Below are 23,728 nucleotides of genomic sequence, written 5' to 3'. Positions count from 1 at the left end.
TCTTATAGATTCCAAAACTACAGTTTTATTAAGATCAAAATGAAACTAACAATATGACTCTGTAGATTGAATAAACTGAGGTATAGTTTATCACCTACGCACAAGTTGTGCAAAGAACCAGACACTTGATTTTGATCTTCTACAACTTTACATTTCTAAACCAATCAGAGGCCAGGTATCAAGTGCATTGAAATAAAAGCAACCAAGGGAAGCAAAACTATACTGTCCAATGCCATTCGTTTCCAGAAAGGGTAGAGCTATATGGACCTTTGTTCACTTACCCGAAGAGCTTGTGCAGTCATATCAACTATCTTAACAGAATCATCCATCAGGTACTTTTTCAGAAGTCTCAAAACTGCAATCAATAGTTCTTCAGATACGCCAGTAACCATGTGAAAATTGAGTTCTGTAGCAGAGTCATGATTAATAGGTCGCCAAACATGCATGTGACTAGACTCTCCAGGAAAATGGAAAACAACACAATGTGGGTCCCCAATACCAACCTGCAGTCACAATCAACACAGAATGTTGCAGGTCCAGTTATATGAAGCCTATAATACTAATTACAAATAGAAATGATTTAATAGTGATACCCTAGAAATGAAATCAGACACCAATGCTCTAACACTATCAGCGTCATCCGAACCACATAAACGGACAAGTGTCCAGACTGCAGGCACAATCTCATGGTCACCATCCCAATATCCATTTGTCACGAGATCTTCTGCATTCATTCCTATCCGAAAAGTTTCGTCCATGAGTAACTTCTTGTGCAGTGCCTGGAGACTGGAAGAGCATACCAAGTGTATACAGCATATCAGCCGCACTTGCAAGCCATTTTAGATCAATAGAATTTAATTGACAAAAAATATACCTATATACATTATATAAATTGCAAACAGAACAAATAATATGATAAGCAGTTTAATAGCATACCAAATTCCCAGTATTTTATCAAAATATGAAGTTCTTTATACTTTATTTACCATTTGAGGCAAAATCAGACCATAACTCAGTTTCAATGAACTTTGCAAGTACAGACAAGAATGGAAGACAGGAAATCACCTCCACAAAAGTAACCTTGGTGGAAGGTAGAAAGATCTCTTCACAAACTAAAAAGGCCAAGTAAAGGGGGAAAAAAGTTAAAACAAGATGTGAAGTAAATCTAAATCTCTATAATAGCAATTTAATCCATTAATAGTTGAAAATATTCTACCTTCAATAAGTGGTCTCTAGGAGAGTAGGCTTGGCACAATTCCTGATGGAACTTTCTTATTCCCTCAAATATATCTATCTCAGGAAAGGGTTCCAATTCCTGCCATAACAAAATTGCCAATTCATAGACTGTTTCCACCAGGTCGAGTATAAGCCTTAATTACACATGAATGGAATCTACTTCCAAGGACTCGAACGTACTCTGATATAATCGTAAAGAGCCGGATCAGAGTCCACAGTTAGATGGAGAAGCAACGACAAAACTTGAGATGATCTACTGCCTGAATGTTCTCCATTAGCTTCAGATGGAATGCAACATGCCACCAACTTTGACACCAGAAACTGTAATGACACAAAATCAGAAGGGGGACAGAGCATGTTTAGGAAGATTTAGAAAGAAAAGAGAAAAATAATTGTGATTTGAAGATCAACAATCAACAAATACCTGAAGTTGTTCACCGAGCACACTGACAATTTCTTTGGATGGATTACTTCTAAAAGTACTTAGCAATGTGGAGATGATACAACAACATTGGTCTTGTAAAGCATGGCAACCAATGAATTGTCCAACCAAGTTGAAAAGATAACTGGCATCAGAAAGCAAAAATGTTAATATAGACCAAATATAGAAACACAAGGAAGCACCCCCAGACCAAGAAAACCCTTAACTGAAAAGAGGTTAAAGCAGATCAGAAACAACCACCACAAAATACACCAAGAACCCCAGCAAACAATATACTCTTGAACTTTCCTGATCGATCAATAGAAGCCAAGCCAGAAGGCTTTTTCCCACCCGTAAATAAATACCTCACCATGAAAACTGCAACTTTTCATTTCATCCAACCACCCCCCCCCCCCCCCCCCCCCCCCTCCCCCAAGGTGCAGGCACAAAAGACGAGAAACAAACATGACACTTGCGAGAAAAAAAAAATCCTGTAATGTTTCATTAAGAGAGAAGGTTCTTCAGAAAGATAAAGCAGTTAGTACAAATAAAAAGACGAAAAAAAAATGGTATAATGAAAGAGGGTGCTACATGAATTGCTTTTGATGACAAAGCAATTATAACATATTTCAAAGCCCAAAGTTAGTTAAAGCTAAAGAACCCACAACATCTAAGAAGAGCTTTTGACGGAAATTTAAATGTAAGGGGCCTCAAACAACACCTCCACCACCTCTTAAAACCAAAAATACATACCAATTGGATAAATTCTCAGTACTAAACACTAATAACTAAAACATAAGGTCTCTCAATCTGAACTCACGTGGAAGAGCTTGAAACAGCAGCTCTGTGCCAAGAATATTGATAAGCACCTCAATTCCAGCCAACCGATGGCATTTATGCCTATGATGAACTGCTGCTGCTATTTTATAATGCATTTCCACTATAAACTGCATGATGAAAATAGTAATTCATTTCAAAAAATGAAAAGGAAATGCTGAGAGCTGATGAAGAGATCTGGAATTTAAAATTGAAACTGAAAATATCCAGAAAAGAAATATCATTATGAAGTTGTGAAGTTGTAGCATCACCATGAAAACTCTATCTGGCCTAAAAATGTTAATCTTGTCAACAACACTAGCAGTTATAGGATTGTCCTCCCTGCATAAGTCCAATGAGGAAAAAAATGGGAACATAGAAACTAAAGAAAGGAAGACAGACAAATGAAAGAGTGGTGAGGCAATGCACATTTCCAAAAAACCATCAACAACTGTTTGAATCGCATGTGCTATTGTATCTCTGGAAAAGAAAGGGACTGGAGGATCTGATGCACAAGAGGCAAGAGACAGAATGTAGCTGACAATTGATACCTACAAATTCAAAGCAGCATGATGACATATTATGAGCAAACTCCTCAAAGTTCCCTAATTCCAGAAAGGAAAAAAATGAATTAGATCTAAATCTCAATCAACCAAACAAACCAGGCATTGGATAATTAAATACAGCAAGATGCACATGGAAAATAGTATAATTCTAAAATGACTTGATTCTCACATAGCATTAATTTAGTAGTCCAACAAGATGTCCAAATAAGAACATAGGATTACTAATTCTTTGCCTTGAAAAAAAATTAAATGAAAGGAAGCCATTGTTTCTTGAATTTCACATAATTTCTTGGACTAAAAACATGCTTCCTTCTACCATATAGTAAATTATACTACTTATCAAAAAATAGATATAGTAACTTATACTATCGAGATGATTATTTGAAGAGCCATGAGATGATGTGATGTGTTTTAAATTAGGTTAACACTTTTCATGCATGCCATAGAGCCTAAACTCACATAATCATCAACCAATATAATTAAAAAAAAAAAAGAGAGAGAGAGAGAGAGACAAGAAAATCATGGGCAAACCATATGTTTCTTTATGAGTTTATAAAAATAAAAATAAAAATAAAATAAAATAAATAAAAAAATAAAAAAACAGAGAGACAAGTAAATCATGGGCAAACCATATGTTTCTTTATGAGTTTGTCACGTTCATTCTCAGATATCTCAGCAAGATGCAAAATCGAACTCTGAAGAACAACTGCTCCCTTTTCCCAACCAGATCTCCTACTGCAATGCAATGCCATACAAACAGCGAAGATTGGCACAAACTGACTTTTAACCAGAACTGCCAGTGGTTGAGAAGCAACCTGGTATAAATTCACTGTCAGATGAATGACAAATTATGCAGCAAAATACTCGAGACAGAAAAGAACCAGAGACAAGAACAATCAACACAAAAGTTTCATGCCCAGAAGGGAAATTTACACAATATATTTCCTGTTATCATTTAACAATGACATTTAGAAACATGTGTTCAACCCAAGAAATATATATTACAAGCTGAAAAACTTAAGAGGTTCCATCCCCTCATAAAGAAAATGGAATGGATATTAGAAGTTGCTAATACCTTTGCAACCCAGCATAGGTTGGACCTATCTCCGTGCAGAACCAGAGCTGGAAGAAGCCAGTGGCAAAAATACTGGATGAAATAACTAGGTTCAGCATCTGAAACAAAAAGTCGACGTACCTACAAAGAACAGTTGCAACATGTTCAGACGGAATGAAAAAAGATGCAATATCGCAAAAATAAAATAAATATTAGGAAATATAAAACTTCAATAATGCAATAGACCATATAAGATAGGTAACATTTGTTTTAAAAGTAGGACAGGTAACATGGAAATTTCAATCAGTTGAGCAACCACTATTGCATGCACATATATGGAACTAAAAATAAACATGTAATTAGATGCAATTTTTTTTTAACTCATCAAAAAAATTTTATTTCCAACCACCAATTTTGATCTCCACCTCCCTCATTCTGTCCCCATCTTTTTCAAAAGAAAAACCCTACTTATCAATGAGAATGTTATGCAAAAATAATGCAAGACAGTTTTGCTCACAGATTATAAGAAAAAAAGGGGCAATATTCTAACATTTCGTTATTGGTGGAGGAGAATCTATTGTAGTCAGATTCCTCAATAAATATGTTAAATTGTGGACACATCGTCCCCCAATAATTTTTTAGCAAATTGTTAATGGCTGCTACTTTTCTACCATGTTGTATGTAACAAATGTATTTTGATGGCAAGTGTCAGTTCAAAATGTTCTTCTCCTGTCTGGGTTTAAAGGTACAAAGGTGTCCTAATGTAAAAGATAAATACATAAATAATTTAAAAAAAAAAATTGCAACTGAATCAATTAACCTGATTGAAATCCACCTTTAATTTTTGCTAAAAATTGCAAGACTGAATATTTTGACTCCGTATCTTTATAAACTTTGTGCTGAACTAACATTAGGTGCAACATGTGTTAAATATGATAGCAAGATCCCTACCTATGTTTAACAAAATAAATTCAACAGTCGTTGGGGGTTGCTCGAACAAGCTAAGACAAATTAAAATGGTTCCTAGGGGAAAACGTAGTATATTACCTCCACAAGTGCAGCTAAACTTACACCACAAGCAACCCAGCAAAAGATTATCGATCCCATGAGTTCTTCCATGTACTGCAAAAGGGAAATTCAATATTACTAGAGAGAGGTAAACTTTCAAGTAATCTTGATCATTAACATAAATGTTCTCAAGAATCTTTAGGGCAATAAACAGTCCAACCAGATTCAAGAAATTTTACTTACTGCCAGAAGAAACGGCTAATTCACAGGCCAAGATTTTACAAAAATCAATAAAAGAACTCATAGGATTGTAAGAAAAAACCAGATTCGGGCGTTAAAGGCACTTCTACTTTGCTTTAAAGCTGTATCCGGTTTGAAGTGAACTTATCGAAGTCAGAGTTGGTTCCAGTTGGTAACGATCGCAACATCCGGTTGTTGGCTAACACTCTTGGATGTAAAGTCTCCACTTCTCCTATGAAATACCTTGGCCTTCCTTTGGATGTAGTAATTGTAAAGTCTCCACTTCTCCCATGAAATACCTTGGCCTTCCTTTGGGGGTAGTAATTGAGAAGATTGAACGTAGATTGGCAAGTTGGAAGAGATTGTCTTTGTCGAAAGATGGTAGGATCACCCTAATCAAGAGCACTCTGTCCAATTTGCCAACTTATTTCTTATCTTTGTTCCCAATTCTAGCGAGTATGCTCCCCAATCTCTTATGGTGGGCTGGGAATTAAAAATATAAGGGTATTCAATCGGGCTCTTCTTAGGAAATGGTTGTGGCGGTATAATATGAAAGGGGAAGCTTTATGGAAGTTGGTGATTGACTTCAAGTATGGATGTTTGTTGGGAGCGTGGAGCACTAGTTAGGTACGTAGGGTTTACGGAGTAGGAGTATGGAAGCACATTAGAAGGAAGAAGGGGGGGGGGGGGGGGGGGGGGGGGGGGGGGGGGGGGGGGTTTGCTCGCCACACTAGAATTGTGTTGGGAGACTGATCTGAACAAAATTCTGGTATGACTTATGGTGTGGAGACAGCACCCTTAAGGACTCATTCCCTATAATTTTCAGGATTGCATATGAGAAAAAAGCATCAGTGGCTAAACCCATGGTGTCTAGTGACCTAGTCCAATGGAATGTAAGTTTCATCAAGGTGGCCCACGATTGGGAAGTTGGCAGCTTTTCGGATTTTTTCAGACTCTTGTAATCCATGAGACCGAGTACTCAAAGAGCTGACACTATGGCGGGTACCAGCTAGAAAAGGTACATTTTTTGTTTATTCCTTCTATAAGTCCCTCACACATCCACAAAACAATCACTTTCCATGGAGAAGGATTTCGAGAAACAAGGTGCCTCCCAAGGTGGCATTTTTTGCTTGGACAGCTCTTTTGGGTAAGACTTTGACGATGGATAATTTACGGATACACAGGGTGATTATAGTGGACAGGTGTTGTATGTGCAAAAAAAAAAAAAAAATGGTGACACTGTGGATGATCTTTTACTGCATTGTAAGATTTCTAGAGCGTTATGGATAATGTCTTCAGAAGGTTAGAGCGAGCCTGGGTTATGCCTGCTACTGTGGTCGAGCTTCTGGCAAGTTGGACGAAGCTGGGCGGTATTCCACGAATCACAGCTATGTGGAAGATGGTTCCTAGTTATATTCTATGGTGCCTATGGCAGGAACGAAACGATCCAACTTTTGAAGACAGAGCGCTCATTGGAAGAGATTAGATTACTCATTGTTAAAACTTTATTCCTATGGGCTAAAGCTGTATATTTCAATGGCCTAGACTTTCATGATTTTCTTGTTTCCATTTGTTCTTCTTAAATAGGTGTTACCTCTTGTATACCCCATTGTGTACTTGGGTTATACCTATTCTTATTAATACAATCATTTATTTATAAAAAAAATAAAAAATGATTGTAAGAAGATGGTGGCTACCTCAAAGATTTTACGTCAATTTCAATTGGACTGTTGCACATTATTGATCTTATTTCCAGCTCTTAGGACTTTATGCTCTTTTTCCCTTTTTTGCTAGGTGCACCACTTGTATACCACCCCTCCGTACTTGGGTATCACCATAAATTTTAACTTATTTATCAAAAATTAAAAAAATAAAATAAAATGAGGCTTATATTCATCACCTTTAATATAGATGTATACTTGAGCTGCCGAGATAGATTATGAAGTACTGCATAGACCAATTCCCTGAAGGAAAAAGACTACTGATTTAAAGAAACTAACCATAACCAATTGATAATGAAAACACAAAATATAGAACGGGGTTTTGCACCTCTGACAAGGATCAATAGCAGCAACCACGCTGATCATAAATACAGCCTGCATGAGCAATAAAAATCACGGAATAAATACACAGAGATATCTTCAAAAACCTGCAGGATGTTATAAGTTAACAGGTTTACATCGCTTAGTTACTACTCTGCTGAACACTGATTGAAACAAGTTTTTAAACATTCTAGGAAATTAACCATAACAGGAAAATGAAATGCATCAACGACAAATAGATTACTTATAAAAGAATTTATATATGAATTTGCATAGGAAAATTGCCTGTCACTAGAAGTCATACTCATCTATCATGTACAATCATCAGACATCCCTCCACTTTGACTGCTGAATGCAAGGTATAGATCATAGCCATTATAATTGACACTTTGGGAAACCAAGAAGCTAGGCCTTTCACGAATGAACATCTTCACCATCTTTGCATATTCATTTGTCATTTTGTGGAAGTAAACATATTAATTTGGGGCCTTGTTTCACATTCTAATACAGTGCCTTTATTTTTCTTTTATTGGACTGGTTGCGCTTTTCCCCACATACCAGATATGTTCAAAAGAAAAAGAGGAATGCAGAAAATAAAAATCATGCTCCAAATTAATATATATTGAAAAGGCAAGACAAGGCAATATTTACCTCCAACTCCACTTTCTCACTATACAAAGCAAGATGCATAAGAGTAATAATAACAGTCTCCATTAAGGGACGAGGCTGAGGACCAGCAGCTAGGACTTCCTGTGCAGTAACAAGTTTTTCTTTTGAGGAAAGCACCAAAGCAACCCCAAAATTGGAACTAGAAAGAATATTAATAATTGTTAGTATTAATAATCACCGTGCGGTAATCTAAATAACAATATATGTTACTAAAATCTCACACATCTATGAAAGAATCTTAAGAAAAGTAATGATAAGGTTTCAATCAAATGCTATATGGATAATCCATTACAGGAATACGGACTTTCAGAGAATGGGATTTTGTGCCTTCCCTTACAGATGGTTTAAACAAACTCACCAGAGAATGGGACAAAACACCCATAATATCATAGCCAAATGTTTGGTAATATCTATGCAGCAATTCGAGACATGAGAACATGCATTAAAGGCATTGAATCAAGCAAATAATCTGGGGAGCAACAGTGCTGCTGTGTTTTCATGAGAAACCAAGATCACAGTTTGATGATTGGAGAACAATATAATAGCTAATATATTCTTGTGATAATCATTGCCAATGGACAGCTTTGTTGTCCATATTCGTTTCCATATTTCTTTCCTTGATTTACTCTTTTGTACAATTAGCATAATATTTGACAGATTGTATAGGGATAGAATTAGCATATACTTATTTCTTTCCATGTATAGAATTCTTTGTACAGTTTTTATAATATATCAAAAATCTCAAGGCCAGACAATTCGGCCATTTCATACAATTTGACATGGTATCAGAGCTGATTGCTAAGCTCTTTGTTTCCTTCGATTTTTTCCTTCTTAGTTTCGGAGACTTTCGGCACGTCTATTCATTTTGGGTCTGGGTGTTCTGCCGTCACAACAGCATCTCGTGGGATTTTTTGGCTTCGTTTGGGTGTTCTATTGTCGCATCATAATCTCGTGGGTTTTTCAGCTTGGTCTGGATTGTTTTTGGTGAGTCCGACGTGAATTTCTCACCTTCTCGGAATTGCGCTTCTTGGTCTAGGTGTTTTCGGCACTTCTGCATCTCTATGACTCTCACAACTTGTTTCTGGTGGGCATCTCGGCACTTCTATGCCTTCGTGATTATCGCAGCTTGCTTCTGGTGGGAATTTCGGCATCTTTTTTCTTTTTCTTGGTGGTTATCACAGCAACTTCCTCGACTTCTCTGTGTGTAGCTCTCGATTTCTCTTGCTGAACAGTGACTCGTGACCCCTGCTTCCTCTCACAGACAACTAAAAGGTCCTTATCTCATTTCATTTTGGACTCCTTTGAATTTTTTTTTTTTGTTGTTTTGCTTTGTCTCAGAATTTATTTATTTGCAATGGACTCCGCACCTGTGTGTCAAGTTTACGGGCACAAATTACTCTACTTGGGCATTTCAGTTTGAACTTTTCCTCAAGGGAAAAGATGTTTGGGGTCATATTGATGGCACGGATGTCGCACAAACATCCAACACTGACAAATCCAAGGATTTCAGGGCTTCTCTATCATGGGTTGTACTTGATGCTCAGATCATGTCTTGCCTTCTTGGTTCGGCAGTGCCACATATTGTCACCAACTTGCGGGCTCATCGCTCCGCTCAATCCATGTGGAATTACTAAGAAGGTTTATCATCAAGATAATGATGCTCGTCACTTTCAGTTAGAACATGCGATTGCCATGTTTCAACATGGTAGTCTTTCCATCCAAGACTACTACTCGGCATTTCCGACTCTTTGGCATGAATATACTGATTTGGTTATAGCAGATGTTCCTATTGCCACTCTTTCAACTATTCAAAATCTTCACAAGACTAGCCGGCGTGATCAGTTTCTTACGAAACTACACCCGGAATATGAATATGTTTGCTACTCTCTATTGAACAGATCTCCTATTCCCTCTCTTGATATTTGTTTTGGCGAGTTACTTCGCCAAAAACGACGTCTTACTACTCAAGCTATTCTGGAGCACTCTCATGGCAGTTCAGGGACGACAATTGTGGCTTATGCTGCCCAAGGACGAGGACCACCTATATATTCTAAAAACTTGCAGTGTTTTTGCTGCAAGGAATATGGGCATATTGCTGCCAATTGTCCTAATAAATACTGCTTATTGCAAGAATGGTCACATTATCAAAGAATGTCGTATCCTCCCCCAGAATCGTCAGGCCCAAACATTTCAAACTCCTGTTATTGCCCCTCCAGCAGCAACTCTGCAGCCCATGGCTCTTCTTCAGGTGCTTCCTCTATTCCTGCACCTCCTGCAGCAAATTACTACACACCAGAAATGATGCAACAAATGCTAATTTCAGCATTATCAGCAATGGGGTTCCAAGGTAACAATTCTACTAAACTCTGGTACGTGGACTTGGTGGCCTCCAATCACATGACGAATAATCCCACCACTCTGCATCATGTTTGGCCCTACGCTAGTCAATCTGCCATTCAGATTGCCAATGGCAGTTCTTTGCCAATAGCTATTGTCGGAGATGCCTCTTCTAAATTCACTGATGTGTTTCTTGCTCCACATTTTTTTTTGGTCAATTAGTTGAGAACAATTGTGCTGTTAATTTTCCTAGTGATGGTTGTGTTGTGCAGGACCAAGTAGCCGAGGAGCCGATCGCAAAGAGACCTAAAGTGGGGTGCTTGTTTCCACTACTTTTGCCTGTTCCAGCGCTTTCTCCAGTTTCTTCTATTAAGTCTTTTGCTTGTAATAATGTTTCAGATCTTAGTATGGTGTGGCATCGTCGTTTAGGCCATCCCAATACTCAAATCTTATCTCATATATTGCATTATGGTTTTCTTGGTAATAAAGAACATTCTTCTTTATCTCTTGAGTGTGATTCTTGCAAACTTGGTAAAAGCAAAACTCTTCCATTTCCTTTGCATGCTAGTAGAGCTTCTCACTACTTTGATCTTATCCATAGTAATGTTTGGGGACCTTCCCCGGTTAGTTCACATGAAAAATTTAAATATTATGTGACTTTCATTGATGATCATAGCAGATTTACTTGGGTCTATTTTCTTCACTCTAAATCTGAGGTTTTTCGTACTTTCATAGAGTTTTTAGCGTATGTTGACAATCAATTTTCTGTTTCTATTAAGACATCACGCAAAGATTCTGGTGGTGAATATTTGTCTACTGAGTTTCAAGCATTCTTGGCTTTTAAAAGTATTATTCATCAACGTTCATGTCCCGCTACTCCACAACAGAATGGAGTAGCCGAACGCAAAAATCAACATCTCCTAGATGTGGTACGTACTCTCTTGTTAGAATATCCATGTTCTCGGTTGAGGCTCTGAAAACTACTACTCACTCGATTAATCGTTTACCTTCCCAAGTCTTACACATAGAGTCTCTCTATTTCCGCTTGTTTGCTAAGCAACCTCCGTACCTTTGGTTATGTATATTTTGTTCATTTACCTCCTCATGAGCGACACAAATTTTCTGCTCAATCTGTTAGATGTGCATTCTTGGGATATAATGTGTCAAAAGGGATTTGTTTGCTATGATCCTACATTACATCGTACATGTAAGAATGTTATTTTCTTTGAAAATCAACATTTCTTTCCTGCGTCCTCTATGCACTCATCTTCTACTGTGGTCCTCCCCTCTTTTGAGCAGCAGTTCTCAAATCTTCATCAAGTCAGCTCTTGTTTTAAACCAGGTATTGAGTATACGAGACGCTCCCACCCACAGTCTCTCCCGGTGGCTCACCCGATATCTGATCCTACCACACTCCAGAATCAATCAGTTGCAGCACCTCCAGAGCCTTTGGTGCGTTGCTCTCCTCAAGTGTCTATACCTCCGGATAGGTATGGGTTTCCTTCTTCTAGTTCTGATCATTCTATTTCAGCTCTTACTGCTGCATTGTTCAATTTTGATATTCCCACATGCTACTCACACGCTGTCAAGCATGACTGTTGGCGACAAGCTATGTAGGAAGAAATTGCTGCTCTAGAGGCCAATCACACCTGGGACATTGAGTCTTGTCCTCACACCATTGTTCCTCTAGGTTGCAAATGGGTTTACTCAGTCAAAGTTCAATCTAATGGAAGTTTGGATCGTTACAAAGCTCGGCTTGTTGCACTTGGGAATAATCAAGAATATGGTGTCAATTATAAAGAGACCTTTGCTCAAGTGGCCAAGATGACTATTGTTCGTACGATTCTAACTCTTGCTGCTTCCAATGATTGGCCACTAAATCAGATGGATGTCAAGAATGTTTTTCTTCACAAGAATCTTAAAGAGTATTTATATGAAGCCACCCCTGGGATTGTTTCCCTCTCCGACTTCACATGTGTGTAAACTTCGTCGCTCTCTTTATGGTCTCAACAAGCTCCGAGGGCATGGTTTGATAAATGTCGAACCACTTTATTACAATTTTCATTCAAGCAAAGCAAGTATGACACTTCATTGTTTCTTCGGAAATTAGACATGGGTATTGTTGTCCTTTTGGTTTATGTTGATGATATTGTGATCACTGGTTCTGATTTTGCTTTACTTGTCCAGCTCAAGACTCATCTCTCAAAGTCCTTTCATATGAAAGATCTTGGGTCTCTCACATATTTTCTTGGTCTTGAGGTGCATCGTAGTCTCTCTGGTATTTCACTCAATCAACATAAGTATACTAGTGACTTGTGGCTATAGCTGGACTACATGAGGCTACCTCTATCGATACTTTCATGGAACTAAATGTCAAGCTTCTCAAAAAGGAGGGTGACTTACTTGTTGATCCCAGTTTATACCGGAAGTTGGTGGGTAGCCTTGTCTATATCACCATTACTAGACCGGACATTTCTTTTGTTGTACAGCAAGTCAGCCAGTTTCTTCAGACTCCTCATCATCTTCATTTGGCTACTGTTCGTAGGATCATACGTTATGTTCAGGGCACTTCTGCCCATGGCTTATTCTTTCCTGCAAGCAATTCTCCTCGTCTTGCTGCTTCTAGCGATGGTAATTAGGCTAGTTGTGCTGATACACATCACTTCATCACTGGTTGGTGCGTGTTCTTAGGTGATGCGTTGATCTCCTGGAAGAGTAAGAAGCAAGGCAGTTTCTAAGCTATCTACAGAATCTAAGTACCGAGCGATGTCTCTTGCTTGTTCCGAAATTATTTGGCTTCAAGGTTTGCTTGCTGAGTTAGACTTCTCTGAGACCAATCATACACCTTTACACACCGATAATACAAGTGCTATTAAGATCACGGCCAATCCTGTCTATCATGAGCGCACAAAGCATATTGAAGTCGACTGTCACTCTATCCATGAAGCCTTTGAAGCTCGTGTTATCACTCTTCCACCCATTTCCACTGAACTACAAATTGCTGATATCTTTACCAAGACTCTCACTTGCCATCGACATTGCTTCCTAAGTAGCAAATTGATGCTTCTTGATCAACCCGCATAAATTTGAGGGGGGCTGTCAATGGAAAACTTTGCTGTCCATTTCGTTTCCATATTTCTTTCCTTGATTTACTCTTCTGTACAATTAGCATAATATTTGACAGATTGTATAGGGATAGAATTAGCATATACTTATTTCTTTCCATGTATAGAATTCTTTGTACAGTTTTTATAATAAACAGAAATCTCAAGGCCAGACAATTCAGCCATTTCAGACAATAAAATGGTGTTACACTGCTGCTGTGTTTTCCAGAGAAACACTTTGACTACTGGAAAACGATAACGAAAGTTCATGTATTCTTGTGATGATCATAATCTGGAGTTTCAGGTACACCAAAAATGTCATCAGCAACGTTCTTGCATTGTAGCATTCTCCTTGATAAGTAATGCAAAATTGTATCGAAAGAGCAGAGGGGCACAACCCATGTTCAACAACTATTTTTACCAAGAGGAAAGGTGAAATGAGTCAACTTGTGCTAATACAAATCCCCCGCCCAGGGGAAACCAGAGTGTAGGGCAGCAGGGATCAACCAGATATAGTAGATTTGTTAGTATAACATACCAGATATCCTGGAATAGCTCTTCATGACCATCCCATGTTTGAAAAAGAACACCCAATCGCCTAGCGAGGAAGAATCTAACTCGATAATCGGGATCTCGGAGCAACACAAGCAACCCTTCAATCAGCGTCTATAGATATGCCACAGCGACCATAAAATGAAAGAATGGAGAAGAAAATAACAGAAATAAGTACATGCAATCAGTTATGATGACCACAAAAAAAAAAGAATCATAATGGTCTCACTAATCCTAAACATCAAACTTACAACCAAAATATAATGATAAAATAAAACTATTAAAAAACTCCAAAGCAACAGGTCAGCAAGGTGTCAAAGGTTCACAAATCCAAACTATTAAAGCAACTAGTAGCATAAATGTTATATAATTTCTCTGATACTCATTATGTTCAAGCAAACTCCATAATTAAAGTGAACACCTCACAACAGGTCACCTGGCCAGTAAACTAGAGACACATAGTGGATGTGTAAATACCCCTGACTGTGTCTTTGCAACTTAAGGGATTCAAAAATACATAATCCTACTCATGAAGCATTGTTGGACCTAAAATCCTCAGCATGGATGGTATAACCAGTTTCAGCCAAGCTGATGCGATTAAAATTTAAAATATTTCAAGCAGAAAAGGGAAGGTACCAGGAGCAGTTATATGGGAGTTCCAGTTTCGGATTAAAATTGTCTGTTATAGAATGTTGGAGTGCAGTTAGGTTGGGGCACCGAAATGAGCTTATTTCCTCTGGTTTTATTTCCTCATAATGCACTTAGATATTAATGAAAAGGTTCCAAAGAAATTTGATTTTAACATTAGGTTGTTGGTATCTTGGAGACTGAGTTTTTTAGAGTTTAGTCATCTATGTGTGTCTATGCACACATACATACATGTACGTATATATGTTGTGACACAGATGTTGGGGGACATTTTAGTTCAACCAAATGTTTCTTGTTTATTTTCTTTGCTTTCCATCTCTTTAGGGTTTTACTTTTTATCCCCATAGCTGGTTCTTGAGTCTTATTTGTTGAAATCATAGAAAACTGGAAATATATCAAATCAGCATCTTTTCAGACATAAACCCAACACTCTAATTCGGTCCTCTGCAACCTCAATTTATGGTAATCCTTCTGATGACAGATGAATATTTTATCTGCCCATCCCCTTCCTTCAACACACCTAAACAAGCATAAATGTTTAATGCCATTGCTCTCTATGTCAAGTCCATGACAGTCTGTGTCTCATACCCCTGTTTGTACTTCATATTTTCCATATAAAATATGTGTGTACATGTGCGTGTGTGCATCACGACAATATAATCACCTGGCCAATCTGAGGATGAAGTAAAACAAAGTCGCAGATGCAATCAATCAGCCTAACACGACCAAACCAGTCAAGAAGTTCTAAGACAGAGACTTCGTTCACCAGATCTCCGAGATGTGCCAGTCTCTACAAAACAGATCAATCTATTACTCAATTTAAGTATAAGATGAACTCTACATTACAGGAACTAAACAAAGACAACCCAAGAACAATTCATCATGAGAAGTTTAAAAAATCATAATAAATCAAACAGAAAAAATTGAAGGGTTTCATCTGATACATTTTCTTCGCTCTCACCATGTCATTAATTATCCACTACACAATTAATCAACTCACCTCGACAATTTTGGATCAGTAAATAATAATTTTATTGATGATAGAATAAATGAATATTTTCTACTAAACAATTAAAGTATCAAAAACAATAATCACGGAATATGAATTTAACGAGAAAGATATGCAAAACCAGTTCAGAATCCACCTCCTCCAGAGATAGACGAGCAAATTTATCCTTTCTGACAGTGTCCAGGGATAATAAAGAAGATAGCAACCCATGAATTGAAGCAAGTATATTAACACAGTCGACCTTAAGACTCACTTGCATCTTAATCATGTCATTAATGAAATTCACCTGCAAAATAAGGCAAGTGTAGAACTGTGAAAAAATAATGCATATATCTCAAGCTAAAAAGCAACACGTCCTTCTTTTCTCTAACAGATTCTTAGATGGGATTTTGTGTCCAGCTATTTAATTACCAAATCTGTAACCTTTGCAGAAGAAGGCCAGTAGGGGTGTTGACAGAGATTGTATAGAATTTTTTCGCACACCTGAATTAAAATATAAATAAATACATAAGACAAAAAAATAAAATATATATTCAATACACCTATCCAGAAAATACAGATTATAAGTTTGGACTACACCTTCCGATCAGATTCTTTGCCCATGAGTTCAAATAGGACATCCCATGTAACAACTTGTAAAACTGGGAAAAAACTTGAAATAAGTGATATCATGCCCAACTTCCACTTCTCTGAAGAAAAGGACATGCCGGTGGAAATTTTCCCACCAACAGTTAAAATTTCCACATCGCTGGAATTCTCATTCACATCCAACTCCATGTCCATAATCCTACTTTTGTTGCTATCAGATGGGAGAAAATCCCGTACAAAATTATCAGATGCAGATAAGTCTTGCAAGCTAACATCAGATTGGAAGTTTCTTGCAATAGAATGCTCTTCATAAACTTTCGCCAGGGCTTTTAACAGCCTTTCCATGGATTGGACTAATGAACCATAAAGGAAAACATCCAGATTGTTTTCTTCTCTCCTTTTCGTGAAAATTGGACAGCAAATGAAACATTGTAATGATGCAGCAAGAGAGTTTGTTCCGCCAAAAATGAAGTCAGACCCTAAGGAACCGAGAGATTGAAAATCACTGTGATTTTCTTGAATGAAGCTAAGAGCACAATCCAGTAGCTCTAACAAGTACTTGCCCATTTTGGACATAAATTGTGAAACTTCTTCGCTTTTCCTGACAAAGAAAACATAGCCCATAAGCACACTTAACAGCGAATAAGAACTATAAGGGCCTACATCAGATGTCAACAGTTGCAAAATACATCAGTCATTTTCCATAATATGAATGGCCTCATTAATATGGAAGTGCTTGGGGGCTGGTTTTTTAATGAGGTGAAGGGCGTATGGTGTGGGTTTATGGAAATTCATTTGGAAGGGTTGGGAGAGTTTTGCCAGTCAATTATGTTTTGCGGTTAGAGAGGGTTCTAGGATCATATTTTGGCATGACATTTGGTGTGGTGACCGTGCACTCAATAGGGTGTTCCCTGCCCTCTATCGCCTTGCTTCTGATCGAGACACCTCAGTGTCGGATCTTTTGAACCGTTCTAATGGTTCTCATCAGTGAGATGTTCATTTTACTAGAGCTGTGCATGATTAGGACATTTAAGATGTACCTACATTTTTCAGTCTCTTACATTCTATGAGGTTTGGTAGCAAAGAAGGGGATAGGATGCTTTGGAGGTCCAATGGGAGCAAAATGTTTACAATTCGAGCTTATTACAAGGTTCACATAGTCATATTTCTTTCCCTTGGAAGTGTATTTGGAGGTGTAGAGTGCCTTCCAAAGTAGCTTTCTTCATTTGGACTGACTCTCTTGGGAAAATCTTGACTGTGGACAATTTGTTAGGAACCCCAGTCTTGTCCCTAACACTAAAGACCACGTGCTTGCCTTGGTGAGGATGATGACCGAGTGACCTTGCCAACTTGCTTGGCCTTCCACAAAGGGTTGGTGTTTGGGTGATGGAATGATGGAGATGATAATGAACTTGGGTAGGCTAAGTGTTTAGGGAGGGTAAATCAATGTGGGCGTCTAGGGACTTGTCCTTGAGTGTGGCGCCAAGATGATGGGCTAGGGTTGGATGAGTGAGATGAGGTTAGGGTTTTGGATGATCTAAGTGATGATTATGAGTGTTTGATGCAATGTGGATGGCTTGAAGGGTGCCCTTGGTGTTTAGGCCACTTGGATGGTAATTAGGGTTGGTATAGTGAGGTGGCTAGGGTTGATTTTGAGATTGGGAAGAGTTGGCTTAGGGTTGGAGTTTAGGATGATGCTAGGGTTTAGGAATGAGGTGGAAGAGTGAGGCTAAGGTTGCCGTGGCTAAGGATGAGGGATTAGGGTTTTGGATGTTGGATGGCTAGGATTGCCGAAATGGATATGGTGAGATTAGGGTTGGCGAGTTGGAGGGAGTTGGCTAGGGTTGGATGATTTGAAATGGATATGGAAAGATTCTAAGATAGAGGAATCTTTTAGGATAGGTGGAGGATTTGGGTTTGGCTAGGATGGTAAGTCAATAGTTAACTAGAGAGATTTTAGGAAGAGTGATTTAAGGAATTGAAGAGGATTTGCAATTCCTTAAATTAAGGGATTTGAAATGGGATTTGAATTTGAATGTGAGGAAGTCAAGACTCCTAAAAGAAATGAGTTACCTTATAGGGGCTTGAGGTGGGCAGCTAGGGTTTGTGGAGGGGAGGCTTATGATATGGCCGAATATGGTAAGTGTGGTATATGGCTAGAGTTTTGTGGATATGGAAAGATTTATGGGCAAGCCACTTCTGGTAAGTAAGACTCACGACTAAGACAAAATGGAATGAGGAAATAATATGGTGGCCAAATATAGATGGAAGCCAAATATGGGAAGTGGACTTCGGCTAGGGCAAGTTGGATAATGGGAAGAATTTATGGAAAGTGGCAAACACTTTAGTGGTTGAGAATGAGGATATGGAAGGATCAAATGAGCAATGGAAGAATGAACACCAAGAACAAAATGATGAACACCCAAGAACAAAGTAAAATACTTAAGAACTTGAATGAACAAGAGGTAACAAATCAACTAATGATTCACAGATTGCACAATAGTTAAAATAAACCTCATGAATTGATAACTTGATAAAAACAAGGATAACAACTTAGATTCACGAATTGCACCAAGTTGCAAGAACGAGATAAATGAATCACACCTATTCACGAATTGCAAGGTGTGATCCTCTCTTTGGGATTCACGAATTGCACCCAAAAAGCCCAAGTGCCTAGCATCGATGGTTGATCTCCTAAACAAAATAATCCTCCTCTAGGGAATTTGCCAAAAGATCCCAATGCAAAGACTAAGGGTCCTATTTATAAGGATTACAATTTAGAAACCCTCAATAGGTCCCTTAGAAAATAAATAATTAAATTAAAATAAACAATAAGCAATAACATAGTTGGCATGGACTAAGTTGACCCATAGCATGCATGAGCCCATGCGTGGGCTAGGCTGGCCCATGGCATGGGCCATGGGCATGGCTGACATTGCTTGCAAGGCTGCTGGCATGTGGCTAACATGGCTAGTGGCTTGGTCATGGGCCATAAAACATAGGGTCCTACCACAATTTGAGGAAGTGTGGTTTCATTATCATGAACTGGTGTTACATGTGTAAGAAGAATGGTGAATTTGTGGATCATTTACTTTCGCAATGTGAGTTAGAAAGAGCATTATTGGATGAGATTTTTAGTAGATCCGGCATTGCTTGGGTGATGCCTTCGAGGGTGGTGGATCTCTTAGCTAACTGGAATGGTCTTCATGGTTGTTCTCAGGTGGCTATGGTTTGGAGGATGATTCCTTTGTGCCTTATGTAGTGTATCTAGATGAAAATGAATGGTCAGTGCTTTGGAGATAGGAAGCGCACTTTGGATGAACTTCCGACATCTTTGTGTATGCCTTATTGCTTTGGTTTTCTACCATTGTGCTCAATGGAAGTAGTGTTCATGATTTTCTTATTTGATATTTCATTTTCAGGCTCCTAGAACATATTGAGGTGTTTTCTTTTGTATACTCTCTGTGTACATGGGCAACACCTATTTCATTTGTATTAATAAAAAAATTATATGCATGGCCTTCAACTGCACAGCTGTACAACATGGCATGGCATAAACTTGAAAAAGCATAAGAAATTCTTAGATCAATCTTTTCAAACATAATGTAGGTTGCACATGGAAAATAATCACAGTTTAAATCCAACACATTGACAACGGTTCATGTGAGCACAAGTCCAAAGCTGACTGATACCATAGAAGAAGCACAGATGCAAAACAAAGACAACCATGAAGGACTGCTGAGATTGGCACATACTAAAAACTGAAATAGTAGCTTGGAGGTATGCCTGATCCAGCACCACCATGCAGAGCCTTTTATTGTATTTAATTAACAATATCAGTTAAAATAGTACATAGATAGCTTTAGAAAGAGAAAATAAAACATAAATTTTACCTCACCAACAAAGCAGGGAAGATAATAACTAACTTTCTGGTACAATAAGACCCAAAAGAGTTGATAAGATGAAACAAACCTTGTCAGATATGATCCATAAATCAAGTTTGAGAATAGTGAACATCTAAGTAAGATATCTGACATCATCCTATTTTCGATTTCCTTGTCTACAAAAGATTCAAGAATACAAGTCTCCATTTCCTGCAGCAGCTGATCCCTCAACTGTCGTGGAAGACGTACGCTTTGAATGCTTTGAGATGGGTAAACCTGAAAATGATAAAAAGTTTCAAAAACTTACCTCATAATATCCAAATAGATTACGTACAGCAAGAAAATCCAAATAGACAAATGATTCTCTACATAATATTTCAGCACCTCAACACCAGAGTTGTCATCAATTCTCGCGAGAACTTCGATAGAGCACTCAAACAGTTCATGCTGACTACGATGCTCAATGTCTTCTGTCTACACACCATCAAGTTGTAGTTTCTAAGTAAAATCAAAATGTGTATAGGAAATCAAAAGTTGGATGGTAATCAGAACAGATCAACACATGCCTTCACCAGATCTACCATGGCTTCAGTGTCATCCACAAAAGAGTAAGATTGTGAAAGCCCTTTGTAACATTGTGTAAAAGGAGAAGAACCGGCACAAAGAGCATAGACTGCTGCTGGCAAGAATAATACTATCCGCTCATTTAATCCAGAAGACTCCTACGCAAAAAGTGAGCAGTTATGCAGACAATACCATTGTATCCCAAAACAGATCAACCTAAGATTTGTACTAACATAATTTATGAACATGTCCAGTGTGCAAGCTTAAAAAGTGAAGAATATACACAAAATAAAAGAAAGGAAATATAAACAAGAAGAACTAATAGGATAAATGAAAAAACTATGGTCCACATGCAAATCCAAAACGTAAATCCAGGATACAAGCTTGCAACATGAACATGTTCATAATCCCAGACCACTGAAAGGATAGATGAAGTTTATGCTTCATTATCTTTGGTTAAAATCAATAAAGAGCAAACCTATAATTTTTTTTTTTTTTTTTTTTTGTTGCAAAAGAAAAACCATCGATTTAATTTGTAGGTGTCATAATGGGCATACTTCTTATCATGCCCACACTAGGACCGGCAGTGATGTTCAAGGTAAGTGCAGGCTGGCAATATATGTCCACCTACTTATAAACTTTACAAACAACACCAGACCCCCCCTAATTTTAGGAACAAGAAAACTGATTAAACAGCTGAATGACACCTTCATTCATCAACAGACCAAGGCAAGCTGTAGTGAATCATCTCTAGTACAAACAAAGTTTCCGAGACATAAACAAACAGGACTGGCGACTACAATTGATGAAAGTATGTGACATCCAGACCCCAAAAGTGTAATTTTTTATTATTATTATTATTATTATTATTATTATTATTACTATTTTATTGTTATTTTTATTGTTATTATTTTATTAGATATGTTTTGAGGTAGTAATTTGTTTTGAATAGTATTTCTCTACTGTTAAACTATACGCCTCTTTTATTTTTCTGTTTGGTCTCCCAGATTGGGTAGTTTCCTGATTTGAAACTAACTTTCAACTCAAAAAACTTCAAAACTCTTATATCCTCTCAGTGTTCCTTTCCTTGCGGGAGCAGTTTTCCAAAGTTTAGTCGAATTCAAACCTCTCTCCAGATCACTCACGATATCTCCCCTACCCCTCATCTATAAAACCCACGAGACCCTTAACAAAAACCATGAAACTTTCACACACTAGCCACCATAGCAGCCTTGGCAGACACAGCAAAACCCACAAATTGAGATACCTACCTCGCCGGAAACCATCACTAAGCACGCCAATGGTGAGCCTTCCTTCCTCCACTGCGTGCGTGACCCATAAGTCCTCTGGGTCTTTGTTTTCTCCCCACCGAGAATAAAAACAGCCCCTACATTTGTTCCCAGCCACCATCAACCAACAGCCACCTCGTCGGACCACCTCCCATACCACCACAGAAATTGTTGACCAGCCCAACCCCGTCGAGCCCACTCCCTTCTGATAAGCCCATCACCGTCGACCACCATTTCGTCCCTAGTGCTTATCGGCTGGACAGAACCTCTCTCTAACTCTCTCACCCTTTTCTCTCTCTTGTGTCGCACCACTGCCCAGAGACACCAGCTGCGTCACCGGTCACTCCCAGCCACCCAAAGCTGCCGTTGCACTCAGCCCCTCTCTCGGTGAGTAATCGCACAACCTCCTCTCCCGTAAGCAAGTCTCCTTCCTTTTATTCTTTTGTTTCAGCCTCCCTAAAATACCCACGCATTACTATAAGTTTTACGGAAATACCCCTCAACCTAGTCTTACCGTAAGATGTGTCTCCTTTTATGTGTTTTGTTTTCAGCCTTTCCCAAAAAGCCCCTCCACTAATTCTGTAATTACCTGGATGCCCTTTTGACCCTTGTTGTGTAGCCTCTTGAGCCTCTATTCTCCTTGGGCCTTAAGCCCAATCAGCTAGTGTTTCTTTAAGAGGTCACCAGTTACGACATGAGATAGTGGAAGTAATGCTAAGAGATAATTAGTATGATCATTTAATTGCACGTGTACTGTAAATGTTCTAATTGTATATGAAAATATGATGTTTGTCTACGCTACACTACAAGCTAAGTCAAGGTTAGATCACTTTCATGATATTCGAAGAATTATAATGATATGCATGTAATTGAGCTTATGTATGTTATGCTATTATGGATTGCGATTTGATAGATGATATGTCATGAAAATCACGTGTATGCCATGCAATGTAATGTAATGAAGTATTTAGATCATATAAGTCATGTAATGTTCATGTAGTTCTCAGACCATGTATGCCATGAAATGTTTATGTTCAGATCACATTATGCCATGTCATGTTATGCTATGTACAAGTATATGCCATGCTAGAAAAGTTCATGAAGTCCAACAAACTTCTCATGCATTAAAAAAGATCAGATGTTAAGGGTGACACGAACCTAAGCGTGTTCACCAAAGGTTATGATAAGGGTAACACGGACCTAAACTTGTTCACCACAAGTTATGTTAAGACAGTGCCATGGAACTAAACGTGGTTCACCATATGTTAAGTGAAACACGGACCTAAGCGTGTTTCACTCCAAGTTATGTTAAAGATGACACGGACCTAAGCGTGTTCATATCAAGTTATGATAAGGATGACACGGACCTAAGCGTGTTCATCACAAGTTATATTAAGGGTGACACGGACCTAAGTGTATTCATCACAAGTTTTGATAAGGGTGACACGGACCCAAGCGTGTTCACCACAAGTTATGTTAAGACGGTGCCACGGACCTAAGCATGATTCACCATATGTTAAGAGAAATACAATATAAACAAGTCATGTATGATTGTTAGAAAATGCATGAAGTCAGTCATTTATGCATTCACATTACATGTTTGTCATGATTATATATGATTCCGCTCAAGTTAATGATGAATAGATATTCTATGTGAATCTGTGACAATATATGTATGTATGTAAAGTTTTTCAGAAATTA

The 23,728-nt window shown here is 38.2% G+C and overlaps 1 protein-coding gene across 1 annotated transcript in view; it reads right to left on the bottom strand.

Annotated features, from left to right (window-relative positions):
- Window positions 1-23,728, bottom strand: part of LOC121234092 (serine/threonine-protein kinase ATM) — a 100,682-nt gene that overhangs the window by 63,650 nt on the left and 13,304 nt on the right. The window contains 24 exon segments of the mRNA XM_041129908.1: window positions 282-503; window positions 594-786; window positions 1,066-1,112; window positions 1,217-1,315; window positions 1,417-1,557; window positions 1,661-1,802; window positions 2,478-2,508; window positions 2,511-2,604; window positions 2,746-2,815; window positions 2,903-3,024; window positions 3,669-3,854; window positions 4,115-4,234; window positions 5,141-5,215; window positions 7,242-7,305; window positions 7,391-7,437; window positions 8,035-8,191; window positions 14,032-14,159; window positions 15,358-15,483; window positions 15,824-15,988; window positions 16,114-16,185; window positions 16,282-16,891; window positions 20,263-20,450; window positions 20,559-20,648; window positions 20,741-20,896. Of these exon segments, the coding sequence (XP_040985842.1) occupies window positions 282-503; window positions 594-786; window positions 1,066-1,112; window positions 1,217-1,315; window positions 1,417-1,557; window positions 1,661-1,802; window positions 2,478-2,508; window positions 2,511-2,604; window positions 2,746-2,815; window positions 2,903-3,024; window positions 3,669-3,854; window positions 4,115-4,234; window positions 5,141-5,215; window positions 7,242-7,305; window positions 7,391-7,437; window positions 8,035-8,191; window positions 14,032-14,159; window positions 15,358-15,483; window positions 15,824-15,988; window positions 16,114-16,185; window positions 16,282-16,891; window positions 20,263-20,450; window positions 20,559-20,648; window positions 20,741-20,896 (3,345 nt within the window).

Source organism: Juglans microcarpa x Juglans regia, chromosome 6D (assembly GCF_004785595.1).
Source record: "Juglans microcarpa x Juglans regia isolate MS1-56 chromosome 6D, Jm3101_v1.0, whole genome shotgun sequence".
Lineage (NCBI taxonomy): Eukaryota > Viridiplantae > Streptophyta > Magnoliopsida > Fagales > Juglandaceae > Juglans > Juglans microcarpa x Juglans regia.
This window is presented reverse-complemented; position numbering and strand designations above follow the sequence as displayed.